Source organism: Leptosomus discolor, chromosome 2 (genome assembly GCF_034619465.1).
Source record: "Leptosomus discolor isolate bLepDis1 chromosome 2, bLepDis1.hap2, whole genome shotgun sequence".
Lineage (NCBI taxonomy): Eukaryota > Metazoa > Chordata > Aves > Leptosomiformes > Leptosomidae > Leptosomus > Leptosomus discolor.
In genome coordinates, this window is record NC_141392.1 from 16,363,841 (window position 1) to 16,388,925 (window position 25,085).

Here is a 25,085-nt window from a genome sequence, read left to right on the forward strand (position 1 = left end):
TATTATCAAAAGACTTTCTATGAAATTTGCTAGTGGAAATCATCCATTTCCTTTTCTGATCCTTCACTGATGGTTGTAGTGCTTTTAGGAAGAATAAGACTGATCAAAGGCAGGAACTGAGATTAATAATTAAAGAAGTCCACAGCAGATGACAGTGGTAAAAAATCCACAAAGGCTCGTAGTTTTCAGAAATTAGTTGCTCAGTATCTGTCACATATCAGTGTTTTGTCTTAACTCCCAGATACTTTGGAGTTTGCTGATGCTGAAAGTTGTGGTCCTCTTTCCAAAATGGAATTTCTTGTATTTAAAAAAAAAAGTTTGAGCCTTTTGGCCTGTTTCTTAAAACAGTAACATTTTCCTTCCTCCAGAGGACATCAAAACTGAAATTCAAGGAAATTCAAATTTGTAATAGAATTTTTTGTTACAGATTTGTCTGTTTCAAAAAAAAAACAAACAGCTTGTTAGATAACTCATTGTTTCAAATGTTTCTTAAGTGCCTGTTAAAACAATCACAGTGCTTGTCAGATTTTGAAACTTTACTGTTACCGTAAGATAAACTTAAGACAGCTTGCCATCTGTGGATAGTTTCTTTTGATAAGGTGAAGGGAAGCTGTTGGAAGCTCTGAGAACCTGTTCTGGCACAACCACAATGTGTCACTGTATTTGGGAAAGGTGTGATTAATGGTATGATAGCATACAGTGCAGCAATTTCCCAGTGTACTTTCCCAGCTCTCTTCTCCCAGTGATTCTTCCAGAGTCCTTGTATATGTGTATGTATAGACACAGCTGTTTTCATTTATGGTTGAAAACAGTTATCTGAGCAGTGCAAACACTTTGAAGGGTTAGCCTTGCTGGCTCTGAGGGATTTCTGATTAAGGGCACCAAATCTCTCAGGATGGTATTAGCTCTTTAGCACTAAAACCATTCATTTTAAAAATGTAAATGGTGATAAGCAGAATGTGTGTATTGTATCTTTTATTCTGGAAATAGTTAAATTAAGGATGTTTAGAGCAGTAGGTTATGATGACTTTTTTTCAGGTGCAGTTTAAAAAGTGAGAGATTTAGTACAGCTTCTTTCCAACCTGTCTCTTGAAATCGGTCATGGGCGTTACAAAACTCTCCACCAATGTGAGTCTCTTGGGAATTGTCCAAATGTATCACCTGCACAGTGACTGATGCAGTTCTTCGTACATCATTCGATCCTAACAGTGCCAAGATAAGAGGGAAGAAATACTTCAGGCAATGATAAAAAATCATGCAGTATTAAAGTGACTTTATATGTATTGTTTTACAAAGTGAAACAAACCAGCTATATGAGCCACTAGCTATATTTTAAAACATTTACAAACAAAAACCTAAATAAGGCAAAACCCCACTACCCTGGCTCATAAATGAGGTTCTCCAGTGACAGTCACCAATGATATGTAATTAACAGAAGCCTTTGGCAGAGTTCTTACACTTAATATTGCCATGCTAGGTTCAGATTGCAGCTTCATAAAACGATACTGCCCTCTTTACCAGGGCACTTCACACTTGACTCCCCCCATCTAGTTCTGTCAAAATCAACAGACAAGATCATCTGCTAATCTAACTTACTTAACTGTTCCTTAATCCTTTTCACCAGTCACTCAAAATGACAGTTTTGAGCAACTTCCATTGAAGTAACTGGCTTCAGAAGGTGATGTCTGTCCATGGCTTTAAAGAACAACTTACTTTGTTACCTGAATTAAGATATGTGTATGGGAAGGAAAAGAAGAGTTACAAGCCCTAAATCAGTGAGATTCACCTTTTTTTTATTTGCCAGTATTCATGGGAAGGTGCATAGGGTGTTGAATTTGTCTAGCAGATAGGAAATAGCATCTAGAAATGGGAGATGAGTATTTTGTACTCCAAAAGGTATTTCAAGATACATAACTGAAAATTCTTCAAGTGGCCATAACTGAAATGTATGGCTCTGAGACATGATATTTAAGCTGCCTTTGAGATGCAGAATGACATTTCTGGTTAACTCTTAAGAACCAGCAGGAGTATGTCCTAATACTTACCAGTGATTGCTATGTTAGAGCAGATGTTTTAAGTTTTTGTGGCTGTTGCTTGTGAACTGTTTGCTTAGAGACTAGCAAAGGGGAAGAAAACAACAGCCAATGACACATTTGAAGGGTCTTGGAGCCAAAGATCACTTAAGTTTTAGAAGAGGTCACTGACCATCAACATACAATAATAATAAAGAAATAGTTAACTAGTTAACTTCTCTCTGGCTAGTGTTCAAAGTGAATGTATTGATGTATTTTGCCTGCAAACACTCCTGGCAACATAGAGACCTATACACAAAAGCTCCGCAGCAGTAGTAATTCCTGTATGTATTAACTTCTCGATTATAGTAATTAAGATGGTTGAACAGTTTTCCTTTCAGTCATTAAAAAGAACAGGTCATAAGGAAACCTTTAAAACAAACTTCCTTGACAAATGCAAATAAAGAAAAGATCGATAAGAAATAATGAAGATGAGAAAGTATGTCTCTTGCACATTAACAGAAATGGTTGAGCATATTTGGGTGTCACATCCATCTGGGGGGGAAAAAAGGTGGTGTCAAGGTGTGGTGCACTCTAAAGGCCTTGACTTTTAACTGAAAATTCCACAGACAGGAAGAGTCATGCCACAGACAAGACAGGAAAAGGTTAGGGCCAGGTAAATAACTAATCTGGGAATGTCAATGAGAAGTCCAAGGTGCCATACTAAAAGATAACCTCGACAGCATGGTAATCCATCTAGATGCAATGCATCCTCTGCAGCTGGAAAGGGAGACCTCAATTGCTAACCTTGTAAAAAACATCAGGTTTGTTTAATGCAGAAACAGGTCATGTCAGTTTGAAATACACCCATGTATACTGCACCTGTGAGCTATTCCCACTGGTCTCCAGCATAAAGAGAGTGTCCTTTCCAGGGGAGTAATGAGCCTTACATACTTGAAGCTTATCTTACCTTTTTTGATACTGAAGATTTCACTTTCCTAAAAGCTTCCTCAAAGTGTTTATGGGAAATCTTGATTTCTCCTTAAAGAACAAAGCATAATAAATTACTAAACCTGCAGGCAAGTGACAATCAAGTGAGTATTGCATGTATTTCAAGGCAGCCTTCATGAAACCTAACTAAACTGCATGTGCTAGATGAGATCTAATTCAGCAGTGTTATGAACACCTGAACTCTTAAATTTTATGTAACCTCCTGTGCATGATCTTATGCAAGATCTTAACCCCTCTACCCTCTGCACCTTAAGCCAAAGAATATTTTCTTAAGAAAGTTATTTTAGGTATTAGTGTTTCCACCCGCAGACTGAGAATTACATTCTCAAAGATGCCCAGTTAACTGCAGCTTACATCAAATGCAGTTAGGAATTCAAGTCCCTTAACTCTTCTAGAAGTAAATGCCTCAAATCCTGCTGCTTCCAGTTCTGAGCTTTTCTTTCTATATATTTAATATTAAGCTTCCCTACAGAGTGTTATTAAATAAAATACCTAGAAAACATTTTGTTATCACTCCAGTTCTACTACAGGATGCTCAATTCCTAAATAATTGACTTTACATCATTGCCTCGCCTGGCATTACCCAGAAGTGATGAAAGCTTTCACTTTTCCAACTCCCTGTGTTTAAGTTTATGCAAATTGCCTATTGTAATTGTTCCTAATAACCTTTTGAACAGGTTTTTTTAGCATGTAAGCATACCTCAAATAAATCATGGATTCCTTTGCTTTCAGAAGTGCCTTGTTTAATCTAGACTTAAGAATCCCAAGATACCACTACTATACAGATTCATTACCACGCTAACATTATGCACAGGTATCAGACAGGATAGAGGTACAAAAAGTATGTCCTTAGATTCAGTGTATTTTTTTATGTATTTCATTAAGACACTTTTTGCTTCCACAGATATGTACTGCCACTACCTTTGCTTACATCTTTGTAATGTGAAATGTAATGTGCTGACATGAAAAAACTGTTAAGATTCTTCAATATTTTTGATGTTCATGTTTAATAAAAATCTTCTGCTGATACAGCAAAAGCCCACATAGCAGATGGAAGGCACTAAATTAAAGATGAGAACTTTAAGGTATAAAACAGAACAGCAAATAGTCTACAATTATTACTTGCTTTAAAAGTTAAGATGACGAAGGTTAAAGTTCACTGAACTAAACTTACAACCTTGCTGCTTTCTCATCTCAGTTCTCTGAAGCTCTTATTCAAGATTCCCATTACCATATGAAGTTATACTGGTATAAATTAAGATGTAAATTTAAAATACCAGCATTTTAGCTTATTTCCCCAAGGAAACACTTACAGTAAGGAAAAAAGTTCAACTTCAGTCTTTCACAGAAACCTAATTACTTTGAGTCATCAAAACTCCATAAAAATAATAAAATGAAGCTGGTTAGCTGGTTCTCTTTCCTCTTAATTTTAAAGTATCAAGCAAGGACCAGATCTTACTTTTCAAATTCAACCGCAAAGATACAAAACTTTAATTAATCTCACTTGTTAAGCCACACTTGTTCGTAACTGCTGTAACAAGAAGTTTCATAGACTGTTAGCTTAAGATCAGCTTTACAGACCATGCAGGCCACATTTCCCTTTCAATATAAAAAGTCCCTTCAAGCAAATCACTGTTGAGTGTTAAAAAAACCACACCCCTGAATTAATTCCAGAGGGAAAATACCACGTATAACGAGGAAGTTGCAACAGAGTTTCTACAGAATAGAAAGGAGCAGTGCTGATCTCAGCCAGCTGATTCCAAACTAGTGACTGATGAGGACACACAGCACCCATCTACAGTCACGTACAGACCATGGGAGGGGAGTCAGTTGTGCACGTCTTGCGGTAACACTGAAGGAAGAAGTTCTCCAGTCTGTGTACGCACACTACCCTTCTGAAGATATAAATGAACAAGCTCTCAACTTGGAAACCACCCTACACACTTCCATACCAGCCAGGGCTGACATCTTGGAAATCTAAACTCAAGGACATCCCAAACAAGCAGCTGCTATAAACATGCAGATTGAGCTATGCATATACTATGGACTTGCTGGCTGCCCACACGTCCACACAATAAGTGCTCAGGCTGCCACCCTAAACGTGAAGGCTGAAGTCAAGTAATAGAGATCTTTGAATAAAGCCTGCTGTATTCTGGATAATGATAAAAGCAAACAGAATAAATTTTGAAATTTCGATCTCAAATCAAGAGCTTTTTCCATTCAGCCAGCAAAATGGGTCAGTCAGTCATATAATTGTGAAGGTTTTTATAGTTGGTTTCTCCCCCACCCCCCTGAACATGATAGTTCCCTCAAAAAAGAAATATAAACGTTCTGCTCTGTTAACCAGATGAAACTAGCTATGTACAAGATCAAAAAGAATGATTCAAAGCCATTTAAAATTTCAGCATGGTTCTTAGAACTCAGAGGCCTAATGAAAGCCCAATATATTTTCCAAGGACATGATCTGAAAAGTCACAACCCATCTTAGCTTTGAATTTTGACTCAAGGGTAAAATAACAAAAAAGGTTACTGGAAAGAATCTAGATTTACACACATTTTATGTAGAAGAGTTTCAATTTCCAGTTACATTTTCCTATCTGCAGAGAAAAATAATAATCTAAAAACCAGGAAAATACAACTTAAAACAAAAGAGCAGAGAGATATGGAAAGGATCGTACTTCAAACAATTCTTAACTCCCTGTTAAAGTCCTGGCAAGAGCCACTGTTGAGCTAAACACTTAAGATCAAAAATAGCACTCATTTTCCTAGTGCCATTGCTACTAGATGCATGTGTTTAGTCACACAATACAATTGTGTGCCAAAGGTATGTGATCAGTATGCGTGCATACTTAGGTATGCAGTAACAACTGTCCTCAAATCTGCAAACAAGTCAGTATAATTAGGCTTTGATAGTGATGTGGAAAATTGGCAAAGATATATTCAGTCTAGTATATAAATTGTCACTTTATACTACTATTTAACATAAACTGCTCTTTAAGGTTACAAAGTTCAATTCTTTTAGAAAAAAAAAATTATGCTGAACCTTCAGCATAACCATTCTTCCTGTACTGTCCCCTACATCTACTTCAAAGATTCTTATGTGTTCTTGAACAAATCTGACTTTTGATTGGCTCAGAAGTCATCAATCGTTTATGTACAGCATGCATGCCTTTATGCTTGTCTTGAACTACCTTAAATATATTCCATTTAACTTTTCACTGTTCAGAATTTTGTAAAGCTTTCTTACCTTTCTTGCTTTGAATATTCTGCAGGGTCATTTCCTGTCTCAAGGCACAAATTGAAGCCTCACGCACTAGAGCGGAAAGGTCTGCTCCTCTACAGATACAAACAGAATAGGTTATTTTAGGATAAATTTCTCGTCTTTTGCTGATGCATATAGAAAGGCAAGACGCTACAAATGATGGTAAGAGACTGGTTGTGCTGTCATAAAGGTTCATCTTAAGAACATCGGAAAGAGGTCTGAGGACTACCCACTGCTGCAACCTTCATTATGGAGTGATGTCCTCCATATTTTAGACACAAATTAAGATCAAATAAATTAAAAGCAAGGGAAAAGGCAAAACCCCCACCCAGCATCCTTAAAAATGCCAGGAGTCATTAACATGGTGCCACTTGGTGAGAACATGATACGTTTTTTTGTACCAGTCTTATGAAAGATTCAAATGAAACCACCCATTATTACAAAAGGGAGTTGCCTTTCTCAAAGCTGCATCAAAAGTTTACATGCTCTTAAAATAACAGTATCCACAAAACATGGTCAGATCAGTCTTGCTAAATATTTGTTTTCAGTTTCCAGCTGTTGAACTTTTCACAAGCCTTCAAACCGGTGCAAGTCACTGAACCACAGAAAATTTTCAAATGAACTCCTCATGCTTCATTTGGGGGTGTGGGAATACTGCTGCATTTAAAAAATGAAACAAAAAGCCAATCAAACAAAAAAAATCCAAACCCACAAAAAACCACCCCACCCAAAACCCAAACCCCAAAATACAAGCAAACCCAAACATTAAAAAAAGGGAAAACAAAAAACAAAACAAAACCAATGAGACAAAAAAAACCCAAACCAAACCAAAAAAAACAAACCTCATGAAAACCACACCAAAAAAAAAAAAAGAAGTGGTCAAAAGGGCCAGAGAAAGAAAAAGTACTCATCTTTCCCAAGTATGAAACAACAACAAACTAAATACCATTTTCTGGTGATAGCCTCCATTTCTAAGATTCAAAAGCAATATTGTGACAACAGCATGTCATAAAATTTATCTTTTGTGAACTCCAGAAAATCATTAACTATTAATAACTCACTTAATAGATTAAAGCTTTTTTAAGTTTTGTAGAATGCAATTGCAAATTATTCTGACAGATACAACTATCAAGCTTCCTAAAAAACACACCTTGGTGTTTCCAAAGCACAAGCTGAAATAGGCCCTTATTACTTCGTCAAATATGTTGCTTTCAACTGCATGACAGGACAAGTTGGTTATGGTTGTTGGTAACCAATTTGCTTTTGTCATCACTGTGTATGGGTCCACAACTTAAAGAAGGCTCTTTTATCCTCAGATTATGCAAGAATTATAAAATATACCCAAGCAAAACCAAGAGGCCTCTACTGATCTGTATTTACAACATGAAGAGCACTACTCCAGATAAAAAAGCCTTTAGCATCCCTATATTCCTACCAATTCCTTGGAAAAAAGCACAAGTAAAGGCAAGAAAAATAGCATAAGGGAGACAAGGCTTATAAACCCTGAAAGTGAAGAGCTCCTCTTAATAATAACAACATAACACACATTATCCTGCATCAGAAGACTGTTGGCACTGCACATTAAATATTAAAGTCCAAACTAGAAGCTACTCACGTATAACAATCACAATGTTGACTGTAAGCAATTTCTTCAAGGCTTACATCAATATCTAGTGGAGGCCGGGTACCATCCTAAAGGATTTGACATAATAAAAAGAGGAATTATAAATTATAAATAAATTTTCTTATAATCTTTGAAGATAAGAAAACTTTTTTTTTTTTTAAACACATGCTATCCCTGAAGTGATTAATTTTCATCAAGATCTGACAAATTCTCTGAAATATCCAAATATTAACATTTTTAATCTCAAACCAAAAGGAAGGACAACCAGCCTTAAAAAAAACCAAACAAACAAACAAAAAAGGAATTACACAATGGTAGGTAATGCTAAATTTTAACTTCCCACAAACAGATTAGGTTTTCTCTACAAAAATGATGGCCAGAGGAAGTTCAAATAGCTAAGCAATAAGCATGTAGATTTAGCCTTATCTCATTACATTTAAGACTGAATTAATTCTGTATCTTTTATGTTCTAGACATACATTTTCAAACTTTTTTCCATTCTGGATTTCATAAACGTTTACACATACTGTAGACATTCCCGTAGACTTTTCAACACAACTTTTCCATATTATTACTGCTTCCTCCACAAAGATCTCAGAAGTGGTTTCTTTTGTTATTATTTTTGCATCTCCAACAGCAAAAAATACTGAACAACATTATAAATTAAATTTGAAACTAGCCAACAAAATTTTCGAACATTGTAAGCATGGAGATCTCCCTATTACCTTTAGACAAGAGGAAAGTAGTACCGCGGAGTACAGAGATTCTAGTTGTCTAGAGTATCAAACACCTCTAGACATGAAAGGACACTTTTTGATACAATTGATATATTTCTGCCAGAAACTCATTTGACAGAAATGCACAAATTCATATAATTCTTTTCTGACTTCTTCAGGTGAACTAATATACCACATACCCTCAATTCCTTCATGAGAAAAAAAAAAAAAAAGTTAACCCCCTTGAATACTTAACAGACAGTAGAATAATCAAGGACTAGACAGAGTAAGGGAGCAATCTTGAATGAACCTTTGGTAGAATAAAAGTTAGAAGGCGGGGGACAGGGATGACAACAAAAAGATAAAGGAACAGCCTGATTTTGAAGCATCTTGAAAGGAGAGACTCTAACCTGGAAACAAGGAAGCCTCGTTCAATTTCATACAGGATACTTTAGTAACGAGACTGCAAGCCAGAGACACCTTCTCTGCTAAAAAGAAATGTTTTACCTACTGCTCTGAGTAGCAACATACGTTGGGCATTTTTTGAGTGGGATGATCTGCCTACTCTGGAGAGAAGCTCAGCAGTACGTGCACCAGAGAAGCTTGATACAGCTTGCAGGAATGTAAGTACACTAGTAACTGAAACACGTGGAGACATGCTTCTCTTGCATAATTAATATGCAATTTGAAAATGACTGATTTGTACAAGTTAACTGAAATAAAACTATTTCATAGCAAAGCTTCAACCTACGTTTAGGCTGTCTGTCTTCCTTACAACCTATCCCTCCCTCTAATTCCCTTTTCTGCTCCTCATGCTGCCTTTGTAAGCACCCATGTTTTCCCTCAGCAATGATTCTCAGTTTCCACATCCTGTGCATGTATTCCTCAGGGATTTCTGGGAATGCATACCATCACCCAGAAGCCACTCACATCTGTTTGTTTTAGCTAGCCCTGAGCACATATTTAAGCAAGTGTTCCTGTACACAGATTTTTCAAATTTCCTTACCTAGAATGTATGGATGAAGTCTGACAGAAAAATAAGTTATCTCAATTAATTTAACATATTTTCCTCTCTCCATATTCCATGTTCTTTATGCAGATAACTCCTATACATTTTTAAAGAAAGTAACAACCTATTTCTTTTTCTTAACACTAGAAAAATGAATCTTTGCCTAGCTTTACAAGAACTCTGGTGACTGCAGAAGTAATGAAGTGAGAACAGTACTGGCCTCTTCATAGAATGAACATGGAAACACACAAGGAAAAGACTCATTCAGAGAGTGTTTATATCTCCTTTCTGCTGGCCTCTTAATTAAGAGCTGAGGAAAAAAAATCCGTTAGAGACTTAACACCTCATTCACTACAAAGATTTGTAACGAAAATATTAAGACTAGTATGAATTAAGTATGCATGGAAGTATCTGGCATTCCAAAATAACATGCACTGGTAACTAAAACGGGATCTACAGGAACCAAGCTGGTAAACACCATTGCAATGCGATGCTCATATCACAAGAAGGCCCATAATCAGATAAGGCCACAGCAAAGATGGTTTGTCAGCAGAAGACAAATATCCTCTGATAACAGGACAATGACAAGGTTACCACATCCCATGTGCCACTCCTCTCGGTGTTATCCCAACAGGAAAATAGACAAAGAATGCCAGAAGGAGGGAGCAAAGACACTTTTTAGCAACCTCACCCAAGATTTATGGCAGCTGAAGTAAGCACGATTCTCAACTGTTTGATTCTTAAAGGGAATCTAGAAAAAAGTTCTTGCTAACAACCAGTTTGTCACTGCCAGTTAAGAGGAAGCCAAGAGATGAAGTGAGGCCTCAACACAAAGTTCCTCATCCTTGGTGTTGCATGCAAGCGATCCTGGCCTTACCACTTGGATGCATGCATCTTGGCGACTACATGTGGCTGTGAGAGTGTGAGCAAGTGAAATCTGAGAGTGAGAGAAAGCGGTTTAGTTTAAAACCACCTTCCCCTCCCATGAAGTCTTGCACCAAGCTTTGCTGCACTATTTTCCTACACCACTAATTACGATGAGAGAGCACTTGAGACAGTTACAAATCTCCCAAGATCCTCCACCAAAACCAAGGGAGAGCAAAGCTCAACACCCATGTTAAAAAACAGAGCAAACTGTAAACTCTGTACCAGAATCCTTCTGCTCTGTTTAGATAGTCTAGTGACTGACCCTGACTACCCATTTCTTCCAGAAGAACAAGGCTGTTTGTATTAAAACAATTATATAAGCCAAATTTTTAAAGAACACTTGGAGTTAGCTTTAAAAATAAATTGGTAAAATAAAAACCATACTTCCTTACAGTATGTTTGAAAAACGATTCATGGATACTACACTCAAATTCTCTCTAGGTCTTTTAAAAGACAACCATCTTCAAGAACAGGATTGTAAAAAGTTTTAACTGAAATATTTTTATAAAACTTAGAAACAATAAACTGATCTACTACTAATAGCGAATGGGGGCATACTTACTCTTTTCCTCCATGAAGTAATGGATAGAACAAATGAAGGGAAGTCTAACATCCTGAATTTGTAATGAGAGTCTGACTTCTGAGCAATCATCTTGGCATGAAAGAACATGCTTCAATGAGTTCTTGCTTTCTGAATTCTCCTATGGGATTAACTATTGCCTACACCACAACTTTATGCTTACGTAAGTCTGAATTATCTTCTTTACAAGTTTGCTAAATAATTTTTATCACACTTTTCATAATACAGTGCTATCTTTTCTCTATAGTGCAGACTTGGTCTTTGCAGCTCAAAAAAAAATATCTATATAGAACACTTGCTCTTAACAGTCAACATTGATCTAATGGAAAAAGTAGAAAATATCTGAGTGATTCATAATACTTTGTATGTTTTTTTAAGGCCTTGATTACTGCTGTACTGTACTTGGAGAAACACTCAAACAGAATTCTATAATCTAAATCTGTGAAGTGGCAAAATGTGCCATTAACCACAGGGAGGACTCATGAAGGCAGGTATTTTACATTTTCACATTTACTTTGACTGACCCCTGTCATCACAAGCTTCCTTTAATCCTAAAGGCAATTAAATGTCACGATTACTGTCAAGCAAATACAGACAGAGCTTGTGAGTCATTTTGGTGAATGTGTGGACACCCCCCCCCCCCCCCAAGCTTACAAAACACTTCTAGGCCCATTACTCACACAGATAGGAATCTTTTAATTAAATCTGTTCAAACTGTGACTACAAAGGCAGCAGCTTCTATGTTTAACAGGTTTGCTTTACGCAAGATTTATCAACTCCTTGCAGTCTCATAGCAAATCTAACAGCAGATGTGGCTGATGGTTTATTTTTATGATCTCATGTAATATCTGAAAGTGTTTCATAAGACAGGGTCCTGCAATTCTCTGTAAAATTTAATTTGTCTTTAATCATTCCACAAAGCTTTGAGATAAGGATTTATTTCCAAATACTCACTTTGGTGATGGTCTTTAAAATAGCAAGTCGGTCTTCAGGTGGTGGCAAACCCACATAGAGTGTTTTATCCAGTCTACCAGGACGCAGGATAGCTGGGTCAATTATATCTTAGGGAGGGGAAAAAAAAAGAAACAATTATCCAGAAATGAGATATACCCTCAGGAAAGTGTACACATGAGAAGGAATATACATATACTTGTACCGAGATTCAAAGAAGCATTTGTGCCATGATGTGAAACTGAGCATTAAAATAGCTAATTGAAATAGTTTCACCTCTGTCAAGTAGAAGCCGTGTCTGCTCAAAGATGGTTCATAAATACCCGTTTAATCTCTTCACAAATTAAGACAACTCCATCTTTGGCAATACAGTACTAGAACATCTTTACTGTCATACCTAGCACGGTCAAGTGAGGAATTCCACATTAACTCGTAACAAGGGAAAAAAAAAATACTCCCAGTTTGTTCTACTGGAAGGAACTCTAGCTGTATTAACTGCTGCAAGTCTGCTTGAAAGGCACAGTGATAAATCAAGAATAACAAGTACGCAGGGCCAATCGTAAGCATCCACATGCAAAATTAATTTTACTGGTCATTTGCATTTCTACTACATATTTATTTTCTGAACATAAAATAGGAAACCCATGAAAACACAAAACAGAGATGCCAAGTACAGAATTTGTTTCCCAGGAAGAACTACAGACTCCAAATTTTATTACGCGTGGAGAAGTAAGAAACCAAGAATCATCACAAATGTTTCTAGAGAACCATTCAAAGCTTAAATGTATTAGAAATGTCTAGCAGCCTTTTAGCACCACAGACTTCAATACTGAACTTCCACAAACAGTAAGTCAGGATATAATTACTAGGGACTACTGGTATAACAAGAGATACAAACAGGGTGTATAACCTGGGAAAGACCTCAATTCCTGTCTGTATTTCAGCACAAACTGCCTGGATGATGCTTCCAAATGCTTCTTGATGCCCCATTTCCCCATCTACCAAAACCGATGATGGTATTACTTGCTCTGTTTCACTCAGGAAGTGTATTGAGTCACCATGCCTGGAGGTATTTAAAAGATATAGAAATGTGGCACTTAGGGACATGGTTTAGTGGTGGACTTGGCAGCAGTTAACGGTTTGACTCAATGACCTTAAAGGTCTTTTCCAACCTAAATTATTCTATGATGTCCTACATACTACAGTAATGTGAACCGCAAAGTCACAAAAGCACCCACAGAAGATATAAAGAAAACTGTACTTTTAGTATAACAGACTTTTTTTGAAGTCTGTAAGTTATATAAATGTGTTGCAAAAACCTTATCTAAGAGTAACAGTTGAAAGTTACACCTAAGTCTTAGGCTGGAAACTATTAATGGCTCCAAATGAAGCTGTTAACACCCTCATAACAAAATGTAGTTAAACTCATGCAGTCATGTATACTAAAGGTAAAGGACTGAGAAAAGTTGTTAATACTCACTGTACACGTTTAAAAGAAACAAACGAACAAAAAAACCTCCACAAGTTTGCTTAAGTCTGTCAAGACTCCCAGCTGCCTGATCCTACCACAATGTAGTCTTGATTCACTTGTTAAAGAGGTGCATAGTTTTGTTCAAGTTACTCCCTCACCTATGCTTAAAGGACAAAAAGTACAATGAGATGCACACATTGCTCCACTATTTTTTCTTGGACAAAAGCCTTTTTTTTTTTCTCCAAGATACAGCAGTCATGGACAGAGGTATCTACATAGGCAAAAATCAGCTATTGCAAATGCAACGATAATGGTGAGAGAAAAAAAAAAAGGAAGAACCTGCTGTATTAATTTAATCCAGACCAGATGAATCAAGGGTTAAACCGAATGCCTGCCATGGCTCACCCAGACAAAAACATCTTTCTTGTGTGTCTGTGCGCAGTGCTGTATGACACTATCTCACTTTTGGCACAAGCACACTTTCCTGTGGACAGAAGTCTTGCCACGTAGTACTAAGAACACATGACAAAGTTCGCCCAACAGATCAATTAGAAACATCAAAACAAATACTCTCAATAGGGATTGCATTACACCAGCACGCATTTGATAACTTCCCCATTCCAAAGTTTCAAAAGCTCTTTAAAAATACAAACCTTGATATGGAAAATAGTTTCCATTTTGCATGCAGGGAACATGGCACTTGCCAAGCTATTTAACAGTCCAACGATACAAAGTTAGCGATATGGTCTAAAGGTGCATTTATCCATTTGTATGTAAATGATTATATTGTCTGCACTCAAAGAGTTACCACAACACATGCTAACTCAATGAAACTGCAGTAATGGTGGTTTACAATGATAAGACCATACCAAAGTTTAAAACATAGATCTACATCCCCATCTCCTTAGGACTCAATTCACTTCACTCTGCTGGTTCAGACCTGGGCCTTGAAAATTCAAAGTCATGTAACACAGAAAATTAGTATTTACTCATTGGTCAAACTCACCCATTAGATGCACTTCATATCTGTTTAAAGAACTGAATAATGCACCCCTTTTAGGGATTCCAAAGCATTCCACCCTGATAAATCATAATGTTCCCTCCATATCTATTATCTCGAAACTTATCTAAACAGACGTCAACCAATTTTAGATACATTTAACATGTTTATGAAATTAAGGTAGTTCTCACAGATACCTCTTTCAAAGCCTATTATTATCTCCCAAGTTTGAAAGTGAAACACAGAAATGTGATAACACACAGCACTTTTCCAAGCAGTTCTCTCAGAGAGAATATACTCCTATTAATATAGTCCCTGACACAATTAGTAAGGGAGCCAACCAGGGAAGGTGCCCTCCTGGACCTGGTCCTTGTGAACAGAAAAGATCTTGTGGTGGAAATAAAGGTTGGAGGCTGTCTAGGGCATAGGGATCACAAAATGAAGAGTTTTCAATCCTTGGTGAAGAAAGAAGAGGGATCAGTAAAACTGCCATCTTGGACTTCCAGAGGGCAGACTTTGGCCTGTTCAGGAGACTGATTAACAAAGTCCCTTGGGAGGCAGCCCTGAAGGGTAAAGGTGTCCAGGAAAGCTAGACATACTTCAGAAAGGAAGTCTTAAAGGCACAGGAGCAGGCTGTCCCTATGTGCTGAAAAATGAGTTGGTGGGGAAGAAGACCAGCCTGGCTGAATAGGGACCTTTGGCATGACCTCAGGAACAAAAGGAGAATTTATGACCTTTGGAAGAGGGTGAAGGTTTCTATGAGGACTATAAAGAAGTAGTGAGGCTATGCAGGGAGAAAATTAGGAGAACCAAAGCCCAATTAGAACTTAAACTAGCTACAGCTGTTAAGGGCAACAAAAAATGTTTCTATAAATACATCAACAACAAAAGGAGGGCTAGGGAGAATCTTCCTCCTTTACTAGATAGAGGGGGAGAGACAGTGACAAAGGATGAGGAAAAGGCTGAGGTGCTCAATGCCTTCTTTGCCTCAGTCTTTAGCAGTAGACCTAGTTGTTCCCTAGACACCCAGCCCCTTGAGCTGGAAGACTGGGTGGGGGGCGGGATGGATGAGGGAAAGACTGTGGATATTGTTTACCTCGACCTCCGTAAAGCCTTTGACACTGTTTCCCACGGAATTCTAGTAGAGAAATGGGCTGCTCATGGCTTGGATCGGTGTACACTCTGCTGGGTAAAACACTGGCTGGATGGCCAGGCCCAGAGGGTGGTGATCAATGGAGTTAAATCCAGCCGGCAGCCAGTCACCAGTGGTGTTCCACAGGGTCAGTACTGGGGCCACTTCTGTTTAACACATATATCAATGACCTTGACGAAGGGATAGAATGCATCCTTAGTAAGTTTGCAGACGACACCAAGTCAGGTGGGAGGGTTGGTCTGCCCGAGGGTAGGAAGGCTCTGCAGAGGGACTTGGACAGGCTGGATCAATGGGCCAAGGCCAGTTGTACGAGGTTCAACAAGGCCAAGTGCCAGGTCTTGCACTTGGGCCACAACAACCCTGTGCAACGCTACAGGCTTGGGGATGAGTGGCTGGAAAGCTGACTGGCAAAAAAGGACCTGGGGGTACTGATTGACAAGCAGCTGAATATGAGTCAGTGGTGTGCTCAGGCGGCCAAAAAAGCCAATGGCATCCTGGCTTGTATTAGGAATAGTGTGGCCAGCAGGAGTAGGGAAGTGATCGTGCCCCTCTACTTGGCATTGTTGATGCCACACCTTGAGTATCGTGTTCAGTTTTGGGCACCTCAATACAAGAAAGGCATTGAGGTGCTGGAGAGAGCGCAGAGAACGGCAACAAAGATGGTGAAAGGCCTAGAGAATAAGTCTTATGAAGAGCAGCTGGGAGAACTGGGGCTATTTAGTCTTAAGAAAAGGAGGCTAAGGGGAGACCTTATTGCTCTCTACTACTACCTGATCTCTTCTGGTGCTGGTCTCTTCTCACAGGTAATTAATGATAGAACAAGAGGGAACTGACTCAAGCTGCACCAGGGTAGGTATAGGCTTGATATTAGGAAAAAATTTTTTCACTGAAAGGGTTGTCAGGCATTGGAATCGGCTGCCCAGGGAGGTGTTTGAGTCACCATCCCTTAATGTGTTTAAAGGTCATTTAGATGTGGTGCTTGGAAATATGGTTTAGGGGTGTACTTGGTAGAGTAGGGTTGAGGGTTGGACTTGATGATCTCAAAGGCCTTTTCCAACCTGAATGATCCTACGATTCTATTAAGAGAAATGTCTAGTTAATAATTTTCTGTCTTTGTTTTCTGATTTAGTCAATGGTGTTGACTATGTCGTTAGAAGACAGTAGTACCATTTTCCAAATAATTTGGCAAAATTACATAAGATGACATTTAGAGTACATCCATTCCTTACTTTGTTTTCAAAGATTAAAATAGGCACTTGCCTCTAGAGAATATTAATATTTCATTGAATAAATTCCATATTAATATGACATAATATTTCAGTTTGCTACACTGCTCTCCAAACCACTGCAAAATTTTATCCTCTTCATTAAATTCTATTGAAAGTATCTTTGCACGAATCCCTATAACGTGACATTTTATTGTCCTATAATAAAATCTATTAAGTCTCACACTCATTTCCAGTTGATTATTCATGTAATCTCAAACATGATCTCAATAATGTTTACAAAAGTTCAGTGCCTACCAGCAACAATGACTTGTGCCTGATCCATCAAAATTCTCCTATGCTCACTACAGCTTTTAAAATTAGATTTGAAGTATACAAGATCTAGGTCCTCACATTCCTGACACTCTGGAACGTAGGCTCAGAAGCTCTAAAAGGTTTTCTGAGACTCCAGATGAACACTGCAGTTAGAAACTTTGCTCCTACACAACGAACGAACACCACTAAAGTTACTGTGAAAGACACATAACATTCAAGGGCTGGTGAAATGCAGAAATACAATTTGTGTGAACTGGAACTACCACGGAAGAAATTGTTCCATGCCACACATATTAGGTGCTTTTCTTAGATCTTATCTCGCCTTTAATTCAGCAACATGTATAAACATAACAAACAAAAAACCCAAACCAAAACTGCAATTATTGTCAAAGACTGAATATTTTTTTTTTTACTGTGTTTCAAAACACGCGGTTCAGGTGAATAGCTCTAGAAAACTAACATAAACTTGAACTCACTGAAACCAAGACCATAACAGTAGAAGTGGAATTTTGCAAGAACTAATTTTAAAGACCTAGAGAACAAGACCATGAATAAAAGAAAAGACATCAGAATTTATGTCAAGACTAAATCACTATCAGTTTGTAGTCGTTTAATGATTTCTTGTCTGTTTCCTCAGGTTATATACAGTTCCTTAGATCCTGCTGCCAATGCCTTGGTCAGCATTTCTCTAAGGAGTTTACAAATGTTCAAAGCCTGGGGAAGTAAGAAAAAAGCAGAAAGCAGAAGTATCCAATACTGAAACTCACACTAGTAACTAGAAAATTGTGGAAAATTACAGACCTTCGTTAACAGTAGTGCTTGATGGTTTTGTAAGTATTTAGTCTCAGATTTGAGGAAGGAAGTAGAGTGAAAAATAATTTAATTATTCTGACCTGTGAAGTTTCTAACAGGACATGACATTTCTGCTTCTTTTTTTTTTCTTCTCTCTTTCTTTTTAACGACACTGAGTGCTTTAAAAGTTTAATCCTCTTCAGACAAAGTTTGACACTGTTTCTGCATTTAGGTATAAAGAGATTGAGTTGGGAATACTGCATCCCTGCTAATTTAGCAATAGTCAAGAAAGATCTACAGAGGACTTTCAAAGTCACTAAGTGTAAAAAACATTCAAATATCCTGCTTTTAAGGACAAATCAAAGGCTTATTTCAGCACTGCCAGAGTAAGAATTACTACTTGCAGACTGTATATGATAAACAAAGGAACCAATCTATTGTGCCTGCCCTTTTGGCAAAACAGGAATTAAGAGTGTTCCAAGCCCTTAAAGTCTAACATAATAAAAGAATTTGGCGGTCTTCAGCCATGGGGTACACAGAATGCCACCATTTCACAATAATACCTTCTGAAAGCTGCAAACACCTCACTGGAACAACTGTGCCGAGAACATACTTTGGTGCCAAAACTAGTTGAGCCACTGCTACCCTACTGCTAGTACTACTATTCTTTATAATAATAACAACATCTTTATGAGAGAAGATTCTTCTTTTGGCACAACGGTCTCTGAGATTACAATGCTGACAACATACACTAACAGTCAGGAACAGTACCAGCAACCAACTATAAAAGCCACCACGCATGCAACCACTCTAAACAAGAAGCGTCTTGAAAAGCCATTTTCTCTCCCATTAAATTATACTAACATGGATTAAAAAAGATGAGATCTCACACTTCACAATACTGTCTCAGTGGAAGTTTTCAGAGAGTTCTGTTGGGACACATTTATTATTTAGATTACACAGCTTCCCAGCACTATTACTCAACATAACTATGACAGAAAAATCTTTCATACAAATGTCAGACTTATAAGCAAAACAGCTTTTCAGGCACCACAACTGTTGTTTGCGGGACTCATTTAAATATACTAGCCAGTATAAGCTATGGTTCTCTGCTTGGACACTTCATCATTTGGGTGGTAAGAGTGCTTTACTAGCATAGACTTCACTGTTCTCTACCTGCAGCATGCTCCTATTATGTACCCAGACCACAATAATAAAATTTAATTTGGTGAACACTGCCTCCTCCTAAGCCCCGTAAACGGTGAATAAACCACACAAGAGAAAAAACAGTTTCCCCAATTTAACCACAACTTCAGTAAAAGTTGTTTCCAATTGATTCAATTTTTATCAGAACTATATTTCTTCACACTGACAAATGCAGATATGACAGCAGAAGTTTGCAGTCTAGACCCACACAAAGTGTTATTCATACACACAGCTGATACCCTTCTGAAGCAAGAGATCCATCCTTTCCAAGCTGCATAGATACTTGCCTCCTCTAGCAAGAGTCAGATGTGCCAAGCTTCACCATTCAGAAAAAAATATTGTGTTGGCAAAAGAACTCCTTTATCAATATACAATTCACTTCCATTTACAGAATTTGCAGACACAAATATATTTATACCCTTCAATTTGATGATTATATTTGTTATTGTGCCTTTGCATTTTGTTTATGTTTGGCATTTTTAACTCAAATTCACTTTTTTCATCAATGTCATTGGCTATTAACACACCGCTGAGTTCATGGCTTACAAATTTCACAGCTTCCCTCAAAGATGAGTTCAACCCTCATTTCTCAGGAAACTTTTGTGATTTTAACTATTCCAATACAGTAAAACAGTACACCTACCACTGCAGCTGAACCAGGAAACAGTGACTTTTTAAAACTGGAAAAAAAAATATCCCCAAACCACTGCAGAGGTACTTTATACCAACCTAATGGTAAAACTTCACCCAGTATAAGGCTTATAAAGCAGTGGATTCCTTCACAGATGTATGAAAATGAGACCCATAAGCAAGAACTGCATCAGTGTAAACCTAAACCCAGCAAAGCTGGGAACTAGGACAAACCTGCCACACACAAGTATTCGTATCCTGAAACTAACATCTGAGCAACATTTACTCTAAACTGGCCCTTGCAAAGCTACTAAACTATATGCACTCAGCTGCCTCTAGAGAGGAGTCATTAGCTCAGAACAGTGCCACGTACACACACGGGCCCTAAAAGCATTTGCCCCATGTACACCCATTGGTACACCTGAGGTGGCACCGCAGGAAGTCAAGCTGGACGTTTCCTCAACTTCAGAAGTGTTGGAATTTCCACCCCCAGCTACCAGTCAGAGATAATGATGAATTTACTGTCATTAATTAGATAGAAAGCGCTTGAGAAACACTAACAAATAAGGCTGCTTGATATAAATGCTTGCACTAGCACAACCAATTTAGCAAGTGATCTCCTTCCTAAGGCAACTTGATGGCACTAGTACTAACACCCTTGGTACACTCAGCTGCAGCTATATATAGATGTGCTACATTGTATAACCTTATTCCCTTTTCTCCATTGGATTAGATAGGTCAGGATCATCAAACCCATGCCAGGAAAATTTACCACTTTAAATCAAAGAATTTCTACAAGCAGATATAGATTTAAGCACCTACTGCTCATACTTCACCATGTAGACGGCTTGATAGTCTGTCATGGTGCAAAGAACTCAAGAGACAAGAAAATTTTCCTCAAAATCTTTGAACTTTGACTGTTGGAAAAACCCCAAAACACCTCATAGTTGCCTATTTTAGCCAATTTCAGACCAAATTTTCCCTCATTTAGAGGACCCAAGAAATCTGTCAAGTATTTTAACTGTCTCATCTTCCAATTCACATCCAAAGTAGCTATGCTACTATGTTTCCCTGATGAGCCATTTCTCATCAGAATTCCACATCTTGTCCTTACTTAATACATGCAGGTTTGAAAAAACCAACCGTGTCTTGTCGTTACCAGTAATTTGCCAGATACGTGCTCTAGGCGCAAAGCTTCTTTCCAAAATTCTGCTACCTACACCAGTATGGTTTTACAGGGTTACTAGTCTATCCTGGTATTGAATTTCAGTTGCAATATTCAGAAAAGTGCTCGTAACCAAGGAAGGGCAATATCTTAATGTATATATTTATTTCTATGCTGACAAACAAACTCATTCACTTCTAACTCTCAGCATCCAGACAGAGTTTGAATTCAGAAGACGACAAGTTTCTTGCTATGTATAAAATACAAGACTTCTCCATAACACAAAAAGAGAGGCAGGAAGTTGTTTGTAACACACATGATGTTTGTAAAGTATTATTAACTAAGATGCTGCAAGAATTGCAAAAGCTACAAAAAAATGAAGATCCAGCAAAGGTGCACAGACAGCTGACAATATCAAAGCTTGACAGAACATGAGGGAACAGCATAATAACTTCAGCATGAAGCCCAGGAAGCTAAAGATAAGCAAACAGAAAAACAATTTAACATGAGACAGATGCCTCAGGCAAAAAAAACCCCACAAAACCCAAAAAACACCACCAAACAAAAAAAAAAAAAAAAAAAAAAAAAAAAATCAAACCAAACCCAATTTAAAATAACAGAAAACTGTAAGGTTGCATTGAACGGAAAATCAATGCAAGCAGCAAAAAAAAATAAAAAAAATAATTATGTTTTAGTTATCTTTTTCTCTTTTATGTTCCAAGGCGATAATCCGAAGTCCAATTAAGTCAAAGGTCTTTCAAAGCATTTTACAGCAATGATATCAGGTGCTAATTAAGACACATTTTAAAGAGGCTGCTTCATCTCACACTGTCACAAGAATGTGGAACAGATTAATTGATCAGAAAAGGTTTGGATTTGAGGAGACACTGGAATTTTAAGTACAGAACAATGTTACAGAATTCAAATATGTAAGAACACACGATTTCATTAGAAGAGAACCAAGGCTGTCTGATTTCTCTTGTTTATGACTTTTGGTCCTTACCTGGCCTGTTTGTGGCAGCCATAATGAAAACCTGCTGACGATTCTCCAGACCATCCATCTCTGTGAGTAACTGGTTAACTACTCGGACACTGGCTCCTGACTTCAGAAGGAGAAATTTGTCAACAAAATTGAGGAAACAGTGGGAATGTGAATATTTCAAAGTAAAAGAAACAAAAGACCAACTAGCTCCCTGCCCTGAAATACTACTCAAAGTTTCTTTTTCATGCTTACAATGTAGCTGCATTCTAGATTTCTACTATGATATTCTTAGCAAGTTTCCACCCAAAATTCATGCTACCTATACACCTGTCACACATTGTAACATGTGGTAAACCTTTTCTTTCCCATTAAAAATTAAGGACTTGCTTATAGAAGTACATATAGATATTCATACTAATCATCTCATCATTCTCATATCCACCTCAACAAGAACACCCAAAACTCCTCAATATATAGGTTTGGAAAAAAAAAAAAAAATCCACATATTTAAACCTCTGGAACAACAGTTCCAGCAGGTGAGCTACTCAGTTAAATGTGAACTCCATAGTAGTGACATTCTATAACCAAACTCAATAGCTTAATCTCAATTTCATTCTAGAGTTGAGGAGACAGAGAGAAAGCACAGGGGCTGGAGAACAGAAGCTCAATTACATAGTAAAACTGCTTGAGGATTTTGAAGGATGTTGTTCTAAGTGTTCCTGTTTTATTTTAAACATACAAAAATATAAATCCACTTATGGATAATTAGATTACGTAGGGAAAATGCACATAGGTCTCAAAAAGCCTATGGAAATGCCAAACACACCGAGCTTCAATTATGAATCCCAAGGATCATCACCAGTATCACAGCCCGAGTAATAAAGTCACGGGTCTCCTGCCCAGACAGTACCTCTGCACGGTTAAAGGAGGCTGTGAAGAGCAAGGGTGGGCCAATAGACACCAAGTTGCTGCCTGCTGCTGCCGCCACAGAAGCGAAATATAGTGAGGTCAAAGCACACTTCTTCCCCCTCCTTGGTTACCATCCATGCCTACTGTGGTGCCTAGTACTGGACACCTTTGTTGACGGCTCTGCGGGAACCACCACCTCAGGACATTCAAGAAGTCAAATCTGAACTTTTCAGCTTGCCTATCTTTCACAGGAAATGAAGTATGCAAATTCAGAAGATAAGGTGCGATTCAGAAACAGTTCAAACTTTCTCTCTTATGAACTGGAACTACCACAGTCCTTCTGTTAAAGTCAATAATGGCAATATCTGAACAGTAGTGTACTCAAATTGTCTGTTGAAAAAAAAAAAAAAGCATCTTTTCGTTCAGCCATCAAGATACTCTGCATAAAAAAAAAAAAAAGAGCAGCTTTCCTTCCAACACACTAACAGTTTGCACTAACACACACCCACAAAAGCAGAAATTAATCCCAGATGTAGGTATAAACACATACTTCATGCAAGCATTACAGTTGCATACAGGTGTCAGGATTTGGCCATAAGTTAAACATTATATTAAACTGCATTCCACCTTTTCCAATGGCTCTACACAGCCAAGTTGGCAGATATACACACATTCTCTGGATACCTTTTTCTATATATGCATACTTAAAAAAAAAAAGTATTAAGCTTTATAAAATTTGACCAACAGATTTTCCCTCAAATACGAGAATGCTTATCGGACTGGTTTTCTTGGGATACACTGAACATAGTACCCCTCCAGGTGTTTCTGTTGCTAGCACAATCCCACAAAAGCTGCAACTGAGATTTATTTATAGAGATATATTAAGACAGACTCACTTCACGGTCAGATCTCCGCGGGCACAAAGCATCAACTTCATCAAAAAATATAACGCAAGGGGCTGAATTCCTGGCACGCTGGAATACCTGACGTACAGCACGTTCACTTTCACCAACATACTAAAACAAATGACAAATCACAAGGGCACAATGTAAGACATGAGGATTTTGTTTGGAAAAAAAAATAATCACAGTTTTTAAATGCTGTTGGGGGTGCTTTGCAAGGGAGAAGTGCAACCTGCCAACCAGTTTACTTCTAGTAACGGTCTGTTACCTCTATTTCCTTACTGATCAAGATTTACATGGGAACTACTTGTCACTAGCTCACTTTTGACAGTTTGCAGTACATTTAGAGTTTAAAGGAACTCCTACTTTCTGGGTAATAAATCTAACTTGCCATCTTTCTGCTAATAAGAATTAACAAACGCAATCTTCACTAAGGACCTTGTTGTTCTTTAGCTGTTCAGAAACAAACCCAGTGGGCAATTTGAACACAATGAACACAATGAAATTATGAAGCTAAAATGACTGGCAAAGCACATTTCTGAACTTTAAGCAAAATAAAATTTTCAGCCTTGATGAAAGCTGCTCATTTGCAGTTACTGGTCACCAATTATACTCACTGCAGATTTGAATTTTTGTTTGTTCTTTTTCCTGATCTACATAAAAGCAATGACGCATGTAGTTGGTCATTTAGAAATCCTGCTTCAGTCAAGAAGGCTCCCTCTGCCCAGTAATTTAAATCAAGATATGTACTTAAGATTCTCAGAGAGCTTTTTGCTTTTCACACAAACAACTTCACTGTTAAAAACTTTAAGCAGAGGTTAAACGAGGAAACTTTGGTTGCACCATTATCTGTTGTGTAATTATCAGGAATTTTGCTTGCCCCATGTTTTGGAAAACAGTTCCATAAATAACAAAAGCACAATGATTAGTGCATACCATATTTAGCAGTTCAGGACCTTTCACAGATATGAAGTTCAGTCCAGACTCATTCGCCACAGCCTACCAAAAAAGAAAAGACCGATGTCTACGTAAAACACACATTTTTCATCTTTGGTTCTGTCCATGGAACAATAAACAAATTTAAGGGAAGGCACACAGTTACCAACTGCTTGTAAGATATAGAAAACAGTATGAAGTATAATTATATGCAATTAAAAGTGGGAGGGTGGGGGATGGAGAATTTAGCAAGGTGTTCCCTCTATTTAATGAGGCAGTGTTCCAGATTCACACCCCACTCCCCTC

At 37.8% G+C, this 25,085-nt stretch overlaps 1 protein-coding gene across 1 annotated transcript in view; it reads right to left on the bottom strand.

The window, feature by feature from the left end:
- Positions 1-958: 958 nt before the first annotated feature.
- NVL (nuclear VCP like) overlaps positions 959-25,085 on the bottom strand; it is a 43,799-nt gene continuing 19,672 nt past the window's right edge. Inside the window, exons 16-23 of the mRNA XM_086461895.1 lie at positions 24,780-24,842; positions 23,838-23,957; positions 22,054-22,153; positions 12,096-12,202; positions 7,901-7,977; positions 6,271-6,359; positions 2,983-3,053; positions 959-1,202 (exon numbers count right to left, since the gene is read on the bottom strand). Of these exons, the coding sequence (XP_086318021.1) occupies positions 1,158-1,202; positions 2,983-3,053; positions 6,271-6,359; positions 7,901-7,977; positions 12,096-12,202; positions 22,054-22,153; positions 23,838-23,957; positions 24,780-24,842 (672 nt within the window). The 3' untranslated portion in view covers positions 959-1,157. The remainder of the gene's footprint in view (positions 1,203-2,982; positions 3,054-6,270; positions 6,360-7,900; positions 7,978-12,095; positions 12,203-22,053; positions 22,154-23,837; positions 23,958-24,779; positions 24,843-25,085) is intronic.